Below are 22,984 nucleotides of genomic sequence, written 5' to 3' on the forward strand. Positions count from 1 at the left end.
ACCCATAACATCATGTAATCCATCAAGTTTAACACCTCTCTGACAAACACTGCAGGCTGGACATGCAGATTGCAAACTTTTTTTAGGCTTGGTCAGTTAACTTGACCTGGTGACCTGACCTGACATGACCTGGGGTCAAAAATTTTACACATTGTCCAAAATTGATGTACCAAAAGCTACCCCAAGCGGCGCGGCGCTACGCGCCGCGGTTTTTTATTTATACGAAAAAACGCGACAGGGTGATAACATATGCCCCCCCCCATGGGGCGAAGGATAATTGATCAACGCAAAGGTACTGAATGTTTCGTCGCGATCGGCCGCTTTTTACGCGAGTTATTCGCAAAAAAAAAACACGAGGGGGGTCCATTCGACCCCACCCCCTATACGGGTGAGGGTTAAGGACCTGTGGGTATGTACAGTCTGTCTTAAAAGTACCGCGCAAAGTGACGGTGGATCCATCAAGCCTGACTGAGGAAGGGGCTGCTAAATTTGGGTCACCGAAGCATTTGACATCCGCGTCCATTCCCTAGGTCAATTGGTCGGTGACTTTCAAATTAGAGGAGGCCCTTTCTCCGTCAGGCTTGGTGGATCCACCGCCACTTTGCGCGGTACTTTTAAGACAGACTGTACATACCTACCGTATGTTAATTGTTAGAGGAGGCCCTGCAATGGCAGGACACATCCAAAAATGCCATTTGAAAGTGAATTTGATACTTGTTTCGCGAACAGTTTCCGATGTTTTTTCAAGGCCTTGGATTTCGACATTTATGACGCAGTTTTGCTGTATTACCACGTGAGAGTATGCTGGTTCCTTCCCTATTTCAACTTTAATTTTATGCTTTGTTGATATCGATGGTTTGATTAAGAAGCTATCTGCGGTATCTTTTTTCATTCTTGGGTGTTTCATAATTTCATTGGCTTCAAGCTAGGATTCAATTATTTCAATGCCTTAGTAGGCGGTTCATCCGTCGCACATTTCCACAGAATAGACTGAGCCAAAGCTGAAAACCAGTGATCTTCATCTTGATTCGGAGATTGAGATGGATCAGCATGGTAAGTTGATCTAGCCTTTTGAGTAATATAATAATCAGTAGAGGCGGAACACCTTCAATTAACGGGGGGCACTGCCAACTTTTGGCCTCATTCTTTCCATGCAACGCCCATAGGGCTAATGTTAAAATGCCAAAATCAAAGGGCCAAGGGGGGCACGGTGCCCCGGTGCCCTCCCCGTTCCGCCGCCTATGATAATAATGTCGCTGCCCGCTGGTGTCCTTATCTGTAAGCATACCCTGCGGACTCACAAAGCATGCATGCCAGGATGAGCTAAAGAGCTACATCAACATGGTTGATGTAAGGGAGAAGTAAATGACCGGATTCCTACAGGTCCTTTGTTGACCGTCCTAAATTCATAACCTCTATTCTATTCTAATATTACAGCAAGATCCCCGCATTGTAGGGTGACTCTTTTTCAGTTAAAGACAACATATTTCAATTCACTGGATATGATGAATAATTGATAAGTTGCTACTTACTTACAATGTGCAGGCAATTTTAAAAGGCTTACCTATCAGTTGGTGACTTACCAGGGAAATAAGCAAAAATTAGAGCGCTCTATTTTATGATCCTGTGATAGCACTGCCTTCCATAGGGTCCTGTGTAAAGGATCCAAATATGAGTTGGATGCTTGGGCCAAGCTGCTGCGCGCCCTAACTCTTCAACAACGATCCAAATATGATGCCATTTTTGGTACCCCTCTCATGAAAATCACTTGGACCACATCAAAATAAATTGTTCCACCCTGAAAATGTCATGTTCAATGGACAAATGAAAAAGGAAAAGATTGGTTCTGAAATAATGTTCAACTCCCTGGCCCTGTTTCACCGGTGATAGCAGCACGCTACTATCAAATTGCGCGAGCTGACGTAATGTGATGAGGTCACACTTATGACGTTTCGTGTAATCCGTGAGCTGCGTTTGGAACAGAGTTTCTGTCTCGTTGAATTGCGTTCGATACATTTGCTTGATCGCACGGCCGTGAAGATGCTGCAAGCAATATTTGATGACATCACACAGATTGACGGCGTCATGGCTTGTTGATGTTTCCATGGAAACCCAATTTGACACGTGTGATAGCAGCATGCTGCTATCACCGGTGAAACAGGGCCCCTGTAGAACATGCTGAAATATGACTCCAAACATTGAGGTTATATAAATCAACAAGACAATGCAAATAAATTCACCATGATGAATAATTGTTCTACATGCATCCCCATATAAAATCAGCCTATTTTTCTTAAATTCAATCTTTGTTTAATAAATGAATAAAAATAATTGTGAGGAAAATATTTCAGCCTGAGCAGCAGGATCAATGTTATTTTTAGCTTGGCAGGTGATTGGATGTAACGGAAGTTAGCAGGGATTCAGCAGGGGTTCAGCAGGGATTCAGCAGGGATCGACGGCCCCTACGATTTCGCTGAATTTTGGTGGAGAGGTGCAGAATGGTGTCCTCTATCGAAAATCCTAGTGCCAAAATGCGGGGAATCCATCAGGGGGGCCACAAATCCCAAAAAACAGTATGCCCTCAGGGCACAATCGACGAACTTTGAAAACCCTACTTCTAGCCGTCAAAACAGCTAAAAATGCACGTCATTCGAAAGAGGACAAAATTTTACGTACAACAGTACCAAATTTAGGGGGCTAGCGCCCCCCTGAACCGAACAAAACAGCTTCAAATATACGGGCCCGGGAGTATGCCCTCGGGGCATAAATAAACGTTTTCAACAATTTCAGGCCTATAACATCGACAAAATCCAGCAATATGCACATCATTGGAAAGAGCGTAATTTCCCAAACAAAAAACCCAAGTAACATTTTTCGATGGGGCCCACCTGGGGCCCACGGGACCCAATTGAAATTTGGGGCCCAATGGGGCGGCCCCTACGATTTTCTTTAAAATCTGCACAGACACTCTCCTGGGCCCCCTCTTCAATCTGGCTGAAGAAACCTACCGGGGAATCCAAAGGAAGGGGCCCAAAGAGGGCCCCAAAGAGGCCCTTTCTAAGTATTGCCCCTACTTTCGCAACCAACCCCGGCAATATGCACATCATTGGAAAGAGCGTAATTTCCCAAACAAAAAACCCAAGTAACATTTTTCGATGGGGCCCACCTGGGGCCCACGGGACCCAATTGAAATTTGGGGCCCAATGGGGCGGCCCCTACGATTTTCTTTAAAATTTGCACAGACACGCTCCTGGGCCCCCTCTTCAATCTGGCTGAAGAAACCTACCGGGGAATCCAAAGGAAGGGGCCCAAAGGGGGCCCCAAAGAGGCCCTTTCTAAGAATTGCCCCTAATTTCGCGACCAACCCCGGCAATATGCACATCATTGGAAAGAACGTAATTTCCCAAACAAAAAACCCAAGTAACATTTTTCGATTGGGCCCACCTGGGGCCCACAGGACCCAATTGAAATTTGGGGCCCAATGGAGCGGCCCCTACGATTTTCTTTAAAATTTGCACAGACACTCTCCTGGGCCCCCTCTTCAATCTGGCTGAAGAAACCTACCGGGGAATCCAAAGGAAGGGGCCCAAAGAGGGCCCCAAAGAGGCCCTTTCTAAGTATTGCCCCTAATTTCGCGACCAACCCCGGCAATATGCACATCATTGGAAAGAGCGTAATTTCCCAAACAAAAAACCCAAGTAACATTTTTCGATTGGGCCCACCTGGGGCCCACAGGACCCAATTGAAATTTGGGGCCCAACGGGGCGGCCCCTACGATTTTCTTTAAAATCTGCACAGACACTCTCCTGGGCCCCCTCTTCAATCTGGCTGAAGAAACCTACCGGGGAATCCAAAGGAAGGGGCCCAAAGAGGGCCCCAAAGAGGCCCTTTCTAAGTATTGCCCCTAATTTCGCGACCAACCCCGGCAATATGCAGATCATTGGAAAGAGCGTAATTTCCCAAACAAAAAACCCAAGTAACATTTTTCGATTGGGCCCACCTGGGGCCCACGGGACCCAATTGAAATTTGGGGCCCAATGGGGCGGCCCCTACGATTTTCTTTAAAATTTGCACAGACACTCTCCTGGGCCCCCTCTTCAATCTGGCTGAAGAAACCTACCGGGGAATCCAAAGGAAGGGGCCCAAAGAGGGCCCCAAAGAGGCCCTTTCTAAGTATTGCCCCTAATTTCGCGACCAACCCCGGCAATATGCACATCATTGGAAAGAGCGTAATTTCCCAAACAAAAAACCTAAGTAACATTTTTCGATTGGGCCCACCTGGGGCCCACAGGACCCAATTGAAATTTGGGGCCCAATGGGGCGGCCCCTACGATTTTCTTTAAAATTTGCACAGACACTCTCCTGGGCTCCCTCTTCAATCTGGCTGGAGAAACCTACCGGAGAATCCAAAGGAAGGGGCCCAAAGAGGCCCCAAAGAGGCCCTTTCTAAGTATTGCCCCTAATTTCGCGACCAACCCCGGCAATATGCACATCATTGGAAAGAGCGTAATTTCCCAAACAAAAAACCCAAGTAACATTTTTCGATTGGGCCCACCTGGGGCCCACGGGACCCAATTGAAATTTGGGGCCCAATGGGGCGGCCCCTACGATTTTCTTTAAAATTTGCACAGACACTCTCCTGGGCCCCCTCTTCAATCTGGCTGAAGAAACCTACCGGGGAATCCAAAGGAAGGGGCCCAAAGAGGGCCCCAAAGAGGCCCTTTCTAAGTATTGCCCCTAATTTCGCGACCAACCCCGGCAATATGCACATCATTGGAAAGAGCGTAATTTCCCAAACAAAAAACCCAAGTAACATTTTTCGATGGGGCCCACCTGGGGCCCACAGGACCCAATTGAAATTTGGGGCCCAATGGGGCGGCCCCTACGATTTTCTTTAAAATTTGCACAGACACTCTCCTGGGCCCCCTCTTCAATCTGGCTGAAGAAACCTACCGGGGAATCCAAAGGAAGGGGCCCAAAGAGGGCCCCAAAGAGGCCCTTTCTAAGTATTGCCCCTAATTTCGCGACCAACCCCGGCAATATGCACATCATTGGAAAGAGCGTAATTTCCCAAACAAAAAACCCAAGTAACATTTTTCGATGGGGCCCACCTGGGGCCCACGGGACCCAATTGAAATTTGGGGCCCAATGGGGCGGCCCCTACGATTTTCTTTAAAATTTGCACAGACACTCTCCTGGGCCCCCTCTTCAATCTGGCTGAAGAAACCTACCGGGGAATCCAAAGGAAGGGGCCCAAAGGGGCCCCAAAGAGGCCCTTTCTAAGTAATTGCCCCTAATTTCGCGACCAACCCCGGCAATATGCACATCATTGGAAAGAGCGTAATTTCCCAAACAAAAAACCCAAGTAACATTTTTCGATTGGGCCCACCTGGGGCCCACAGGACCCAATTGAAATTTGGGGCCCAATGGGGCGGCCCCTACGATTTTCTTTAAAATTTGCACAGACACTCTACTGGGCCCCCTCTTCAATCTGGCTGAAGAAACCTACCGGGGAATCCAAAGGAAGGGGCCCAAAGAGGGCCCCAAAGATGCCCTTTCTAAGTATTGCCCCTAATTTCGCGACCAACCCCGGCAATATGCACATCATTGGAAAGAGCGTAATTTCCCAAACAAAAAACCCAAGTAACATTTTTCGATTGGGCCGACCTGGGGCCCACAGGACCCAATTGAAATTTGGGGCCCAATGGGGCGGCCCCTACGATTTTCTTTAAAATTTGCACAGACACTCTCCTGGGCCCCCTCTTCAATCTGGCTGAAGAAACCTACCGGGGAATCCAAAGGAAGGGGCCCAAAGAGGGCCCCAAAGAGGCCCTTTCTAAGTATTGCCCCTAATTTCGCGACCAACCCCGGCAATATGCACATCATTGGAAAGAGCGTAATTTCCCAAACAAAAAACCCAAGTAACATTTTTCGATTGGGCCCACCTGGGGCCCACGGGACCCAATTGAAATTTGGGGCCCAATGGGGCTGGCCCCTACGATTTTCTTTAAAATTTGCACAGACACTCTCCTGGGCCCCCTCTTCAATCTGGCTGAAGAAACCTACCGGGGAATCCAAAGGAAGGGGCCGAAAGAGGGCCCCAAAGAGGCCCTTTCTAAGTATTGCCCCTAATTTCGCGACCAACCCCGGCAATATGCACATCATTGGAAAGAGCGTAATTTCCCAAACAAAAAACCCAAGTTACATTTTTCGATGGGGCCCACCTGGGGCCCACGGGACCCAATTGAAATTTGGGGCCCAATGGGGCGGCCCCTACGATTTTCTTCCAAATTTGCACAGACACTCTCCTGGGCCCCCTCTTCAATCTGGCTGAAGAAACCTACCGGGGAATCCAAAGGGTTGGTCGCGAAATTAGGGGCAATACTTAGAAAGGGCCTCTTTGGGGCCCTCTTTGGGCCCCTTCCTTTGGATTCCCCGGTAGGTTTCTTCAGCCAGATTGAAGAGGGGGCCCAGGAGAGTGTCTGTGCAAATTTTGAAGAAAATCGTAGGGGCCGCCCCATTGGGCCCCAAATTTCAATTGGGTCCCGTGGGCCCCAGGTGGGCCCCATCGAAAAATGTTACTTGGGTTTTTTGTTTGGGAAATTACGCTCTTTCCAATGATGTGCATATTGCCGGGGTTGGTCGCGAAATTAGGGGCAATACTTAGAAAGGGCCTCTTTGGGGCCCTCTTTGGGCCCCTTCCTTTGGATTCCCCGGTAGGTTTCTTCAGCCAGATTGAAGAGGGGGCCCAGGAGAGTGTCTGTGCAAATTTTAAAGAAAATCGTAAGGGCCGCCCCATTGGGCCCCAAATTTCAATTGGGTCCTGTGGGCCCCAGGTGGGCCCAATCGAAAAATGTTACTTGGGTTTTTTGTTTGGGAAATTACGCTCTTTCCAATGATGTGCATATTGCCGGGGTTGGTCGCGAAATTAGGGGCAATACTTAGAAAGGGCCTCTTTGGGGCCCTCTTTGGGCCCCTTCCTTTGGATTCCCCGGTAGGTTTGTTCAGCCAGATTGAAGAGGGGGCCCAGGAGAGTGTCTGTGCAAATTTTTAAGAAAATCGTAGGGGCCGCCCCTTTGGGCCCCAAATTTCAATTGGGTCCTGTGGGCCCCAGGTGGGCCCAATCGAAAAATGTTACTTGGGTTTTTTGTTTGGGAAATTACGCTCTTTCCAATGATGTGCATATTGCCGGGGTTGGTCGCGAAATTAGGGGCAATACTTAGAAAGGGCCTCTTTGGGGCCCTCTTTGGGCCCCTTCCTTTGGATTCCCCGGTAGGTTTCTTCAGCCAGATTGAAGAGGGGGCCCAGGAGAGTGTCTGTGCAAATTTTAAAGAAAATCGTAGGGGCCGCCCCTTTGGGCCCCAAATTACAATTGGGTCCTGTGGGCCCCAGGTGGGCCCAATCGAAAAATGTTACTTGGGTTTTTTGTTTGGGAAATTACGCTCTTTCCAATGATGTGCATATTGCCGGGGTTGGTCGCGAAATTAGGGACAATTCTTAGAAAGGGCCTCTTTGGGGCCCTCTTTGGGCCCCTTCCTTTGGATTCCCCGGTAGGTTTCTTCGGCCAGATTGAAGAGGGGGCCCAGGAGCGTGTCTGTGCAAATTTTAAAGAAAATCGTAGGGGCCGCCCCATTGGGCCCCAAATTTCAATTGGGTCCCGTGGGCCCCAGGTGGGCCCCATCGAAAAATGTTACTTGGGTTTTTTGTTTGGGAAATTACGCTCTTTCCAATGATGTGCATATTGCCGGGTATGGTCGCGAAATTAGGGGCAATACTTAGAAAGGGCCTCTTTGGGGCCCTCTTTGGGCCCCTTCCTTTGGATTCCCCGGTAGGTTTCTTCAGCCAGATTGAAGAGGGGGCCCAGGAGAGTGTCTGTGCAAATTTTAAAGAAAATCGTAGGGGCCGCCCCATTGGGCCCCAAATTTCAATTGGGTCCTGTGGGCCCCAGGTGGGCCCAATCAAAAAATGTTACTTGGGTTTTTTGTTTGGGAAATTACGTTCTTTCCAATGATGTGCATATTACCGGGGTTGGTCGCGAAATTAGGGGCAATACTTAGAAAGGGCCTCTTTGGGGCCCTCTTTGGGCCCCTTCCTTTGGATTCCCCGGTAGGTTTCTTCAGCCAGATTGAAGAGGGGGCCCAGGAGAGTGTCTGTGCAAATTTTAAAGAAAATCGTAGGGGCCGCCCCATTGGGCCCCAAATTTCAATTGGGTCCTGTGGGCCCCAGGTGGGCCCAATCGAAAAATGTTACTTGGGTTTTTTGTTTGGGAAATTACGTTCTTTCCAATGATGTGCATATTGCCGGGGTTGGTCGCGAAATTAGGGGCAATTCTTAGAAAGGGCCTCTTTGGGGCCCCCTTTGGGCCCCTTCCTTTGGATTCCCCGGTAGGTTTCTTCAGCCAGATTGAAGAGGGGGCCCAGGAGCGTGTCTGTGCAAATTTTAAAGAAAATCGTACGGGCCGCCCCATTGGGCCCCAAATTTCAATTGGGTCCCGTGGGCCCCAGGTGGGCCCCATCGAAAAATGTTACTTGGGTTTTTTGTTTGGGAAATTACGCTTTTTCCAATGATGTGCATATTGCCGGGGTTGGTTGCGAAATTAGGGGCAATACTTAGAAAGGGCCTCTTTGGGGCCCTCTTTGGGCCCCTTCCTTTGGATTCCCCGGTAGGTTTCTTCAGCCAGATTGAAGAGGGGGCCCAGGAGAGTGTCTGTGCAAATTTTAAAGAAAATCGTAGGGGCCGCCCCATTGGGCCCCAAATTTCAATTGGGTCCTGTGGGCCCCAGGTGGGCCCAATCGAAAAATGTTACTTGGGTTTTTTGTTTGGGAAATTACGCTCTTTCCAATGATGTGCATATTGCCGGGGTTGGTCGCGAAATTAGGGGCAATTCTTAGAAAGGGCCTCTTTGGGGCCCTCTTTGGGCCCCTTCCTTTGGATTCCCCGGTAGGTTTCTTCAGCCAGATTGAAGAGGGGGCCCAGGAGCGTGTCTGTGCAAATTTTAAAGAAAATCGTAGGGGCCGCCCCATTGGGCCCCAAATTTCAATTGGGTCCCGTGGGCCCCAGGTGGGCCCCATCGAAAAATGTTATTTTGGTTTTTTGTTTGGGAAATTACGCTCTTTCCAATGATGTGCATATTGCTGGATTTTGTCGATGTTATAGGCCTGAAATTGTTGAAAACGTTTATTTATGCCCCGAGGGCATACTCCCGGGCCCATATATTTGACGCTGTTTTGTTCGGTTCAGGGGGGCGCTAGCTCCCTAAATTTGGTACTGTTGTACGTAAAATTTTGTCCTCTTTCGAAGGACGTGCATTTTTAGCTGTTTTGACGGCTAGAAGTAGGGTTTTCAAAGTTCGTCGATTGTGCCCTGAGGGCATACTGTTTTTTGGGATTTGTGGCCCCCCTGATGGATTCCCCGCATTTTGGCACTAGGATTTCGATAGAGTACACCATTCTGCACCTCTCCACCAAAATTCAGCGAAATCGTAGGGGCCGTCGATCCCTGCTGAATCCCTGCTGAACCCCTGCTGAATCACTGCTAACTTCCGTTACATGGTGATTGGGGGATCTACTTTTAACACTGGTGGCAAAATAGGATCAATATTTAGCTTATGTTTAGGACTGACTTGTTTGCTTTAGAAACATTTTGATTTTATTTTTAATAGTGTATGATAATATTTGATAAATTCTCTATCCGTTGATACCATTCACTGGACAGAGAAGTGCCGCATAGCTGCGTAAGGGCCGGTAAAAGATCACACTTTTAGGGGTATCTCTTTAACATGGAGCAGGATCTTAAAATAGAGCACTCCGATTTTAGCTTATTTCCCTGGTAAGTCACCAACTGTAATGGCCTAGCCTGCAAAACGTGGTATGTGCACGTCTGATACGTGCCCAGTTTAATGGAGACAGGAATGCATACTGCAATTTGCGTGTGGTGTGTAGGTATCATTTCAAGTTTTAAGGTCAAGCTTACATGCCCTGCATAAGCGCAGTGATATTAAGCATTGTGGTATAACTTGCTTGACAGCAATGAATGAAAGGGTTTCAGCTAGTAGTGCATTTAAATTTATATGGTCAACAATGCCTTTCATAGATAACATAGCAATCTGGCTTACATATATGTATGTGGTGTTGATATGTGGGCCTGGAGCTGAAGGTCTCGAATCCAGTGCACTTGACTGAGTTGACTCAGTAAGCAACCTCAGTTGAGTTTTTGTTTTGAATAGTTGGGTATTTTATTTTGGTATGTAAGACCTATTTTAGTACTTATTCAGGTAGTTAAGCAGTTTTTGAAGTAGCTAACAAGTTGCCATTTGTTTGAGGATCTAGGAATTACTTTCTAGGAATTACTTTCTAGGAATTACTTTCTAGAAATTACTTTCTAGGAATTACTTTCTGCTTAATTACTATCTAGGAATTACTAGGAATTATTATTATCTAGGCCTAATGTGTCTGCTCCAGTTGAGTTTGTGAGTGACAGTGTTGGAAGTTCTGCCTAAAACTCAAAAGTTTTAGAAGTGTGGCAATGGAACTTGTGTGTTTTATGAAGTGAGTCTGTGGAAATAGGTGTGTTGTTTAATAAATAGAAATAACAGTTAGAATTTGGTGGTATAGGCACATGGAGCCAGGACCTTTCAATGAGCACCTACATTATTTGCGTCGTGGATTCTTGTTGACAAACCAAACAATGTCAATGGTATTATTGATATATTTTATGGATCATCAATTATATAAGGAATTATTCAATTATTGGTGGTGATAACTCTGCAACTTTGTAATTTCTTGCTACATAGCTTCTCCCTTTTGTGCTTTCATATAGTGAACTCAATGTGAACTGACGTTGAACCCCATTCAGATCCATCAGTGTCTGAACTACTGCCGCTCATGCGGGCTGCATCAACGTCACCAGAAGGACCAAAGTGGTCTCGGAAGGGCTGTGCTGACAGCGACGAAGAATGGGGTCCGTCACAGTGTGTGAAGCACTCCCAGAAGCCGAGGAACTGCACTCCCATAGACAGTGGCTCTGAGAGCGACTTTCGGCCAGTTGTGAAGGAGGAGATAAAGATTGAAGTCACTTCACCAAGGGTAAGTGTTCAAATGCACGGTGCTCACCTCTCATTGGTTTTTAACTGCAAGGTTGATAAAAGGGAATGGCAGCACATTATGTGTTCCAATTTTTATATCTGTGGAGGACAAACATCTAATGTTTCATTGAATATTGTTCGTCTGTTGATCCGGTCTAGGTTGAGCGGCCGTCATCTCCCTCGGTGTCCGACGACGATCCTTTGTCGGACCACGCTCTGCATTCTTTAGTGAAGGAGGAAAAGTTCCGGTGTCGGTCTCCGTCACCGTCTGAGGATTTTATCGGGTTCACTGAGGTGGACCGGGACAGGTGAGGGCACGATTCAGTGCTGTTGTTGAAATTTGAGTTGTTATTTGACATAGGAGACAATGACATATTATCCTTGATGAATTCTAATAATATTTGCATTAATTGTCTGTTCTTTCAGTGCCTGTTTCATCTCCAATGCAAAAAGGAGTCTGTTACTTGGTTGTTCGTCTGCCATTCGAGACTCTACTGAAGGTAAGTTTATATAACTGTGAAGAAACTGTAAGCAATGGGTTTATCGTGATATCCTCGGTCTTACTTTTGTGCCCTTTTCAGAGAAAATGTAAGTTTTTTTATTTTTGGTTTCGTACTCTACAAAGTGATTGAATGACATTATCGAACCATTCTTATGTTCATTTGCATGCACTCTATTGAACTGACGCATTACCGAAATGCCACCGAATTATTTATTACCCTGTTGTATTTCATTGCAGTCTTTGCCGAAGGAGAGTTCATCAAGAGTCAACGTCTCGTCATTAACTACCGAGATGTGGACGGTCTCGATGATAGTAACATATGTGAGTATTCTCCCGATTTTAGTCAGCTACCTTGTCCTCATCAACGGACGAATGTACACGATAAGCACTCATATTGCAGATAAATTAAACCGAATACAGGCGCATTGTTTCCGTCTAACGGAACCTTGAACGATACAAACTTGGTCTGCTCTTCATCAAATCGCTAATAATTTTCCGCCCTTCTTTCTGACAGTTTGTGACTTGTGCTGCCGCGATTGGGACGGTGAATGTCCCGTCCATGGACCGCTAAAGATCATACACGATACCAAGGTAAGGACTGGTCCATACTGGTCTGATTCGTGTTCTTTACACATGACTCCTCTCACATTTAGACATTAAATAATATGACCAATTGTGCCTGATGCCCTAGTGACGGAACGACATGAGCTTCATGAAAAAATGATCTATTTCTTTCACATTTACGTAATCCTCTTCCTCATAGCATGGATGAAGTATTTACTCTAATCCATGCTCATAGTTATATTATTGCTTTGCTTCTGTCTTGTTAGCAGGTAATACTGTCATGGGTACGTGGTCAAGAACAGGTTCATGATCTATATCCACAAAACATACCCGTCTGATTTACAAACAGGCTTCAGATAATCTCAATGCGTGGATTGTATTGTCGACATTGCGCCCCACATGCGCTGAACATTCCAGGCACGACCCGGTATCGGAGATGTTGACAGGGACGTCAAGACCCTGCCGCCTTCTCTCAGCTCTGGTCAGTCGACAAATCCAGCGTCTGGCACCGGTAAGTTAATGAGGCAAGACAAATGGCGGTACGTAACAACTGCTGCTGGACGTTTGATGCATCATTTGGTGATGGTTGCTTGTATTGTATGATTTTATGTCCCATGTATCAGTACATGCTGTGTCCATTTAGTTGAGGTGAAGGCTTGTATTTATTTGATTCCAGGAGTTTTGGCGGAGAAGGACATACCTGCGCGCCAAAGACTCGGTCCTTACGAGGGCACCTTGACCACCGAGCAGGGTCAGGCCCGAAGTCGAACAACCGGGTACAGATGGCAGGTCAGTTCAGTTGTTTTGTTTTGCAGGTAAAAAACGCATATTTTCACTTTAGACTTACTTCAACGATAAAAGCTATTAAAAAAAAAACATTTTAAGACCAATGATAGCAACATATAAATTTTATAATGTTTTCATTGCACATGCCATATTTTTACTTTTTTCTTTGAAATGATGAACTACGTTTTTGTTTGGTACCACAGATCAAGAAGGGTGACCGCGTGCATCACTCGGTGAATGCCGAAGACCCGAGCTGCAGCAACTGGCTCAGAAGGGTCAACTGTGCCCGCTCGGAGGAAGAACAAAACCTAGTGGCCTTCCAGTACCGGGGCCAGGTATACTTCAGGTGCGTTGTAGTCTTGGAATCCACGGATCTATTCTTCCTTACTGCGTTACGTATTTTATGCGCGGTTCGTCCTTTGGCCCATATTCTTCTTTAATGGATTCTTCGAAGTTATTAATGACAGTGTAAGTGTTGTGACTACACCAATCAAGCTTTCATCAATAATGCTATATTTATCTCCCTATGCAGGACGTCAAAGGCCATTCTGCGGGGCTCTGAGCTGCTGGTGTACTACGGAGACGACTCGGCCCGGGAACTGACCGTCCACTCGGAGACATCTGGGGAGTCTGTGACTTCCTCTCCGGCCGGACCTTCATCTTCAGGTCAGTTCATCGTTTGCGGCTCCGAGAGCTATGGTGTCCATCGAAGTGACGCTGGTAATGCCATTTACCCTTCTGCCGACAGTAGACTGTTTTTTGCCCGGTTCGTTGAGAAGTTCTGCTACTTTGACGTATGCAGGCACGACGTTTATATGGCAACTTACATGGGCTCGGTTCGTAACTTGAACTGGCATTTCGGCTTGCGACCTAACCGGGTTAGGTCGTTCTATGCTAAAGCAGCTCGCATAATGCGACCTGCTTTGGCATGGAACGTTTTTTTAATGGCCTTTCTTCTTTCTGTGTATTCTTCAGGCATCAGTGGCTCGGTCCAATGTCCCCAATGCGGCTTCAGATGTTTGGGAAAACATTGTCTGGACGGACACGTGAAGAGAAGTCACGGCCATATGGGCAGGAACGGCAGATTGAAGTGCGAGTGGTGTCAATACTCGACCGACAGGTCCGACTGTATGAAAAACCACCGCAGAACTCACACAGGGGAACGGCCATACGGCTGCTCCATTTGCAAGGCACGGTTCTCTAGGCGGTCAGGTCTCACCGATCACATGCGGACCCACACTGGAGAGCGGCCATACGGCTGCTCTATCTGCACGGCCCGGTTCACAGGACGGTCCACCCTCACCAGACACGTGCGAACCCACACTGGGGAGCGGCCATACGGCTGCTCTATCTGTACGGCACGGTACACCAAACCGTCCGCCCTCACTATACACATGCGGACTCACACTGGGGAGCGGCCGTACGGCTGCTCCATCTGCACTGCGCGGTTCTCTGTTCGAGCAAGCCTAAACAACCACATGCGGATTCACACTAGGGAGCGGCCATACGGCTGCTCCATCTGCAAGGAACGGTTCACTGAACGGTCAAATCTCACCAGACACATGCGGACCCACACTGGGGAGCGGCCATACGGCTGCTCCATCTGCAAGGCACGATTTACTCTACGAGGAAGTCTCACCATGCACATTCGGACCCACACTGGGGAGCGGCCGCACGGGTGTTCACATTGCCAGGCTCGGTTCGCTAGGCGGGGAGATCTCAACAAACACATACGTACCCACACTGGGGAGCGGCCGTACGGCTGCTCCATCTGCAAGGCACGGTTCACTCGACGGTCACACCTCACCAGACACCTGCGAACCCACACTGGGGATCGGTCGTACGGGTGCTCCATCTGCCATGCACGGTTCACTCGACGGTCACACCTCGATACGCACATGCGAACCCACACTGGGGAGCGGCCGTACGGCTGTTCACATTGCCAGGCCCGGTTCAATGACCGGGAAAGTCTCAGCAAACACATGCGTACCCACAGTCACACGAAGGAGCGGCCGTAAGGCTGCTCAGTGCTCAACTTGCCGGGCTTTGTTCGCTCAACGGGAAAGTCTCATGAAACAAATGCCCGAGGGAGCGGCCATATGGCTGCTCAACCTGCACGGCACGGTTCGCTTCGCTTCGCTGTCAAACCTAACCAAACAGATGCGTAGGTGCTCACACTGGGAAGAGGCCGTTTGGTTGCTCTGTCTGCGTTGGACGGTTCACTGCTCGGTCCAGCCTCACCATACACATGGGGACCCACACAGGGGGAGCGGCCGTACGGCTGCTCCATCTGCACGGCACGGTTCGCGAGACCGGCAGTCCTCAACAGACACATGCGGACCCACACGGGGGAGCAGCTGTATGGCTGCTGTTTCTGCAAGGCACGGTTCATTGTTCAATCAAGTCTCATCAGACACATGCGGACCGACGAGAAGAGCGGTCCGCATGCGTCCGCGGTCCGCAATTTTAAAACATTAGGTATACTAAAACCTCTGTAAAACTGTGGTGGTATATGCTGCTTTGCGCGCAACATCTGCCGCACTGTTAAGATACCATCTTTCTTACCGACAGACAGACCGTGCTCTTCTTCAGTCCTTTGCGTTGAAGCTATGCTGCTCTGATGTATGTTGGCTTGACGTTTAATTACCGCGTTACCAAGCTACGTGGGTTTGGTTCGTTGGGCTGACATTTCGTGGGGAATAGCAATCGGTCCTGTTAAAGACTAGGTCCACTATGTCGATTCGATTGTTTCGGAAAAAACTTCTGCCACATCGTTCAGTAGCCTTTATTTGGACCTTTATCCGTCGCCGGGCCGGGGGATGGGTTGGTCGCCTCCCCCGTCCTCTTTTTCGCAGACATCTAAAAAGTGGCTGTCGGAGGGGCAGTGTCAGCCAATCAGCGTGCAGCTGTTTTTTTTTTTTAAGAACGCAATATGATTGGTGAACGCGTAATATCCTCCGCCACCATATTTAGTCCCAACGGAAGATAGAATATAATTCTTCGCATACCTGTTATAAGTTAAAAATCATAAACATGTTTTTTAATCGGCATCATTTTTGTCATAAAATGATCATTTAACTGTAGCAAGAAAAAATATATATTTGGGAGTGGTATATATCCTTAAAGGACTGCTGAGGGGAACGATTATACCTTTTAAAATGGTTTTGAATAGTTGACGGCCGATGGGTAGGGGAGATTGGGGCAGATAGTGTCACGGGACACATCCTGTCAGCAGGGTTTTCTCGAAAACTATCGAGCGCATTTATGTTGTTGAAGTTAAAAGGTTTGTTTTTGCTTGACAAAGTCTGGTACTATCAATACAACAACGTGCCGGTGACCAGGCTGTAGTCACTGGCATACCTGTAACGTGTTCGTTTTTGTGATGTCATCGTGTGACCTGTGCCCTTTTTATGAGGTATCCAATCTTGTTAATTACTTAATTGTTTTGGGATATTGCGTAATATTCAGGATCATTCTAATGAAACAAGATTTCAATGTCTAAAACTATCAAATGGATGCAGTTTTTACTCCCGAAGAAGTATGCACCATGACGTCAGCATTCTCTCGTGACGCCATTTAGTACATATTTATCGCCTTGCCTGTGGCCATGTTGGATGAAATATAAAAAACTTTGTATTTGCAACGGAAATCCAAACTTTTTGACAAGAACAAAACGCTAGTTCATGACTGTACAGATAGCGTGATGGTGGCATTGAATACCGTTTCGGGTAGTCTTGAATGTCAGCATTTTTTTCTGAACATATTGTCCATATTGTCGAAGTTTTCAATACGAACCACAACATTTTTATTGACATCGAGTGGGGCACATCATGTTACTCAATCCGGAGTCTAGCCCATCTGTTCAGCATTGTTGGAATTTATGCAAGCTGCTGCATTTTGAGGAGCTGCATCAAAAACCTGGGGGTCTTGAGCCATCCTTGCGTTTGGGGACATTACATTTCATAGGGTGTTGCGGCACCCATGCCTTTGTGGACGTTCAATTTTCATCTGTGTCAGGCAACCGATCTTGTCCATTACGTTTTTATCGCCGTCGCAAGTTTATCGGCTGGTGACTGTTTGTTCCACCACCGCTCCTCGACGTCTCTTTACGTCGTGACCGCATGTCAGGCATCGGTCTGTACAGTCACCAGCAGTTGCTACCCATCACCCCCGGACGGCGGGGGAGCAAGCTACCACCGCCCCTGCGAGACTAGCGCCGCCATGCGCCAAGAAGTGGAAACACCACGTGACTGAGGCCACGTGAGGGCAGGGTCACGTGATGGAGGGGCGGAGCATAGTAGCTTTTGCGCCCGACACTAACTGAAATGCGGCGCTGTGATTGGGCGCCTTAGCATGAATGGAGCCCCGGCGCCAGAATCAGCCGTTCGCCTTATATGGAAAGTGAGCCTTTGCGTTTCACTGTTCTGTATTGGTTTGAGAGCCACGGCACCATACGAGTTGTGAGCCCCTTTGAACGGGTCACCGCCCGAGGCACTGAGGCGACGGCTGTGCTGGGCAAAGTCTAGCCTGGTGGCCGGTGGGAGAGGTGGGCCAGGGAAAGTGCGATCGAGCAGCCACTGCAACTGGGACGTGGATTGGTATTATCCAACCGCGACAAACGATGTCAGCAGCCTCTTCTCGTGTCATAGACAGTGTCTATGACACGAAAAGCTAGACAGACAACGTGGGCAGTGCCCAATCAAAAGCTACTAAACGATCCAGTTAAGAAGTTGGCGAGGTAGCCAGACCAAATAAAAAGTTTTTAATTCGATTTTGGTTGACAAATGACATACAAGCCCGCTGTGATGGACCAAAAAAGGAGCTGAACAGTTCATACACCTTCTAAAAAGCTCAACGGTTTAAAAATTCAAAAGTTAAATGTTAAAATTCAGCCTGCATGTTTAAACTCTGGTCCGGCGCTGGCAGGAAGCTTATATTGCCACTTGCAATTCCACTACGTTGTAATATAACCAAGAGTTCTGTGATTCTGTGAGAGCAGCAACTGAAAGCCCCGTTGAGGGGGGGGGGGGGGAGGGCGGCGCGAAACGGCCCCCTCTCTCCTTTTCAGTCGATATCTCCTAAAGTATAGCAAATGTCGCCACCAAACTTTCAAGACCCCTCCGGGCATCATTTTTACACCTTGTGATAAAACTTTTCCAGAGCTCTTATGAAAGGTTAGCCACAAATGACGTCAGAGGAATGTCATGTTCTGTCATTTTCGACCCAATAAAAGGTTTAGCGGGAAGAGCTGTCACGCTTACAGTTTTGAAGATAACGAAAAATATTCAAGATCAAAAAGATGTAACATAAACAGCGCTACCAAACTGCCAACTCTTGTTTCCAAACAAAAATTGATTTTCACCATCAAAACTACAGAAGTATAACACCCCGAAAATACCAACAACTTTCAAAATTAAAACTGGAATGTATGTTATAGAACATCTGCTCTAGATATGCCAAACTTAAACTCAATAGCTCCATTTTTAGCAAAGTTATGGAAAAAAAAACTACTCAAAATGTAGGTATTACGTAAAATTTTCAAATTCAATTTTTAGCCGTCACAGAGCACATAGAGCAAGCCAAAGACCACCATTGGATTTCCTGTGACGAGCTGCATCGAATAGATACCCCTTTTATGCAAAATACCAACTTTGAAATTTGACTTTCTTTTACACCTTGACCTGACCTCCACCAGAATGTAATCTAAACTGGCCCCAATGGCCGTCTAGCCCACACCATTGAATTTTAAATGTAAAATTGGCCATAAAACATGTATCACACGACCCTAGCACAGTTGCGTTCTGACCTGACCTCTGTGAACTGACCTAGCATCAATGACCTCTTTAGGCAACATATGTAATAGACAACCAACGCTCCATCGATGTTTTTCGATAACATGCCTTTTATTTGATGTGTTAACTGACTGTAACGCATTCCTTAGACTAAATCAGTGAAAAATGCGACCTTTGACCTGACTTGTGACGTCATGGGTTGCACCTAGGTCAACGAAACCTGGTAACAAGGTAGTTCCCTGGTGGGGCTATCGAACGCTCTTTGAATGTTCAAAATCGGTCGGTACCTTTCCGAGACCTCAGGTGGAAGGCGAAACGGCTGCACCACCCGATCAGGTGGTAGGGTCCGCCAATAGCCCAACGGTGACGGGGCGCGGATTATTCATTCACTCATACAGTGTCATTTATTTTGAGAACACCTTTCTCACGCCATGACATGGTCCTCTCGTAATAGAACGAGATGAGGAGAGAGTTTTCACGCCTCCTTATGCACGGCTCTAAGTGTCATTGAGCTATCAACTGTCAGCGGTTTTCAAACAATGAAGTTCTTAGTTCTTACTGAATCCAATTTTACTTCAAACGATTGTCACTGTGCTATAGTTTTCTTCTTATACGTTTTTGAAAAAGCGCTGATGAAGTCTTTGATAGACAAAACCGGTCCGCTTATTCTTTTCTAATTGTTTTTTGAATATATCGTAGACTACTGGCTCTTTACTACAAAATTTTGAGAATGTTTGGTATTAATTTGACCCGAACGATGTGCAGCTGAATTTTCCCTCTTGAATGATTATGGACAGCCCGCGAAATTAACTTCAACCTAAACTACCGACAAGCAGAAGAAAATCCGATACAAGCCACCTCAATCCTCTCACCTTATTCATCCGTTGAAACGTTAAAGGCATTTGTTCAGTCCGAGTCGCTATGTCAACCACCCGCGCCGTGCTGGGGGGGGGGGGGGGGGGCGTTTTATGCCCTTCCCCCTCAGGTTTTTCGCGAATATCTCAAAAACGGCGACGCGACGCGTAGCGTCATTCAAGGTCAGGTCACCAGATAACGTCAAATGACCTTACCTCAGAAAAAAATCGAAAGCTCGCTGTAGCTACACCGACTGAGCGATCACGTTAAAACTTTCAGTAATTGCTTAGGGTAACAGTATGTATAAAATGGATACCTCGGATTTTTTTATGTCTGTGACCTAAGGTCAGGTCAATTTTACGACTGCTCCATTAGGTATAAGTCAATGGGAGAAAATTGAAATGCGCCTCTTCTGGACGAATTTCGTTCTACACCCTCTCAAACATCGTGATCGGTCCATAGGTAAACATGACACACTGAATCGGAAAATTGCACCTGTGACCCTTGTGTGTGCCCCTGAGGTCATTTTAGGACATAAAAGGTCTTCAGAAGTTTTTTGACTTTTGACAGAGACGTGCTAGAGCGGTGAAAACACCGTTGATCTGAGGTCAAATTTGAGGTCAATCAGAGCGGTGCCCTTTGGGGGCTAAACCGTTGATCTGAGGTCAAATTTGAGGACATGTTGGCGAAAAAGTGTTAAAAGAGCTAGCGAATGCGCTTTTCCGCGGCACTGTAGCTCTTTTGGTTCCCGAGTTAGCCGTCAGGTGTTAAAAATCGTTGAAATCAACTAAATTTGACCTTTGATGAACCCTGGTGACCTGACCTTTGCCCTGACCTTAAAATGACCGAGTGTTTTCCTCCTTATTTTTGACGCCCTTTCGAGTGCCGCTTACCGCGTGTCGCTACGTGGCCCAGGAGCCGAGTTAGACGGAGGCCCCCCCAGCACTCGACGGAAAGTTCATGCCACCAACACGGCGCGGTTTAATTGTTATGTTAGCTAGCTTCTGCTGCAAGCTGTGGAGTTGTGGACCTAATCTTGAAGGAACTAGGCTTAACCCTCGCACCGACGGGGGGGGGGGGGCGGATGTCCGCCCCCCTGAGGTTTTTCGCGAATAGCGGGAAAACCGCGGCGCAAATTTGGTATGACTATAACCTCATCAATTTTACACATGGTGTGCAAGTTTGAACCTCCTACCTTTTAAGGTCAGGTCACCAGGTCACTTTGAATGACCCAACCTCAAGTCACTTTTTTGCAACTTTGTCACCGTGCCAGAGCTACAGTAGATGTCGGAGGCCTTTGAAAGTCGCAGGATATTATTAGGTCATTAGTAGCTACAATTTGTATATCTCGGAATTTTGATATCGGTGACCTAAGGTCAGGTCAATTTCGCGACCTCCCCATTATAAGTCAATGGGGGAAAAATCAACTCCCTGTTTTTACCACTAAAACGGGTCGGAATGGCCCCATATACCATACATGACTTTATATACGATCAACCTTCACTACCTTGAGGTCTGTTTTGCTGTTGGGCAGCTGTGAGGTCATGTGACGTCATCAAAGGTCACCAAAGGTTTTTGGTCAATAACTCCGTACAGGAACAAGATACAGACGCGTGGATGGTCTCATTGTGTTCAGCTCGTCAAGACGCATCGAATGATATACATGATGACCTCGAGGTCACGTGACCTGAGGTCAACCTTTGACCTTGACCTTTAGAGGTCAACATATATATCATTCGATGCGGATTGACGAGAGGATCACGATGATGCCCTTAGTTTGTTCCTATCTTGACTAATTCGAAAGTTATTGGAGAAAAACTCTCCATATCTAGCGCCGCCATTTTGACTTTTTCGACCCCTGTGACGTCATCTTTGACCTGACCTGAAAATGACCTTAGTAAAAATTGTAGATCTTGGCCGTGCGTATCCGATGCCGTTTACCGCTTGTCGCTATCTTGCTTCGTTCTCGAGATCTCAGGGGGGGGCGGTCATCCGCCCCCCCCCGTCGGTGCGAAGTTGGCGCAGACTCCCGTCGGTGCGCGGGTTAACATTTTCATAGCAAACGTTAAAAAAAAATATTAAATGGGTTGTGCAAAAAATAGCATCTCTTTTATGAAACATAATTCATAATATAGATTTGCGAAACCTTCAACATCATCCCCAGACCCCATTAGTGCCGAGCTCCCAACGACCCCAACGACGACCATAAAAGCGTCCCCATCCCGTCATAGGCGGCGGAACGGGGAGGGCACCGGGGCACCGTGGCCCCCCTTTGATTTTGGCATTTCAACATTAGCCCTATGAGCGTTGCATAGAAAGAATAGGACCAAAAGTCGGCAGTAAGTCGCCACCTTAATTGAAGGTATTCCGCCGCTACTGCATCCCGTCAACGTGGGTTTATCATAAGGATGCTAAGATTTAATTTCCAATCCGAAGCTGTAATGATGAAAAGCAAATTTACATTTTACATGTGAAACAAGCTGACACAACTAAATATTTCCTCTCTCGCTCCCTCTCACTGATTTACCCCATTGCCCTCTTTCTCATTTTACCCTCTCTGGTTTTCCTTTTCTGTCTCTCTTTTCTCTCCTCCCGTCCTTATTTATCCCTTCCCTCCAGTCTTTCTTAGCTCTCTCTCTCTCTCTCTCTCTCTCTCTCTCTCTCTCTCTCTCTCTCTCTCTCTCTCTCTCTCTCTCTCTCTCTCTCTCTCTCTCGCTCTCTCGCTCTCTCGCTCTCTCTCTCTCTCTCGCTCGCTCGCTCTCGCGCTCTCTCTCGCTCTCTCGCTCTCTCTCTCTCTCTCGCTCTCTTTATCTCGCTCTCGCTCTCCCCTCTCCCCCTCTTTCTCCCTTTCTCTCTCTCTCCCTCTCTTTCTCTCTCTTTCTCTCTCTCCTTCTCTCTTTCTCTCTCTCCCTCTCTTTCTCTCTCTTCCTCTCTCTTTCTCTCTCTCCCTCTCTCTTTCTCCCTCTTATTCTCCCTCCCTCTCGCTCCTCTCTCTTTCTCTCTCTCCTTTCCCTCTCTTTCTCTCTCTCTCTCTCTCTCCCTCTCTCTCTTTCCTCACAATATTCTCGACTGTCACAGCGTTGTAGGGCTTGCTTCCAGATAGGTCCAGGCGCTCCCCACTCCGCAGGCCCCAGCCCACACGGCCCAACCGCTCAAACACCCTCCGGCGGATGACCTCTGACCTCGGCGACCTGACCCCAGCCGACCGATCGCGTCCCTCTCCACGCCTCCGCCCCGCTTCCCCCACTACAGCTGCGTAGTAATTGTAGCGTGTGCAAAGGTCACGTGACGTTATTTACTTCTGCGGCTTGTTCGGCTGACAAGAGATGGCACTAGTGGTCTGTGGATCAGAGGCGGGGCTAGGTTCTACGACTTCCTGGGGCACTTTTTAGGGCAGAAAAG

The 22,984-nt window shown here is 47.5% G+C and overlaps 1 protein-coding gene across 6 annotated transcripts in view; it reads left to right on the forward strand.

The window, feature by feature from the left end:
- The first annotated feature begins 594 nt into the window (after positions 1 to 594).
- LOC122389342 (zinc finger protein 271-like) overlaps positions 595 to 22,984 on the forward strand; it is a 259,548-nt gene continuing 237,158 nt past the window's right edge. Inside the window, exons 1-11 of one of the 6 annotated variants that reach the window (XM_043381250.1) lie at positions 595 to 639; positions 985 to 1,053; positions 10,855 to 11,084; positions 11,243 to 11,391; positions 11,510 to 11,583; positions 11,823 to 11,906; positions 12,100 to 12,176; positions 12,567 to 12,660; positions 12,826 to 12,938; positions 13,139 to 13,281; positions 13,468 to 13,601. In XM_043381250.1, coding sequence (XP_043237185.1) covers positions 1,041 to 1,053; positions 10,855 to 11,084; positions 11,243 to 11,391; positions 11,510 to 11,583; positions 11,823 to 11,906; positions 12,100 to 12,176; positions 12,567 to 12,660; positions 12,826 to 12,938; positions 13,139 to 13,281; positions 13,468 to 13,601 — 1,111 coding nt within the window. In that variant the 5' untranslated portion in view covers positions 595 to 639; positions 985 to 1,040. The other 5 variants (XM_043381252.1, XM_043381251.1, XM_043381246.1 and 2 more) reach the window with 5 other exon arrangements.

This window comes from Amphibalanus amphitrite, unplaced genomic scaffold (genome assembly GCF_019059575.1).
Source record: "Amphibalanus amphitrite isolate SeventyFive unplaced genomic scaffold, NRLGWU_Aamphi_draft 000355F_arrow, whole genome shotgun sequence".
Taxonomy (NCBI): domain Eukaryota; kingdom Metazoa; phylum Arthropoda; class Thecostraca; order Balanomorpha; family Balanidae; genus Amphibalanus; species Amphibalanus amphitrite.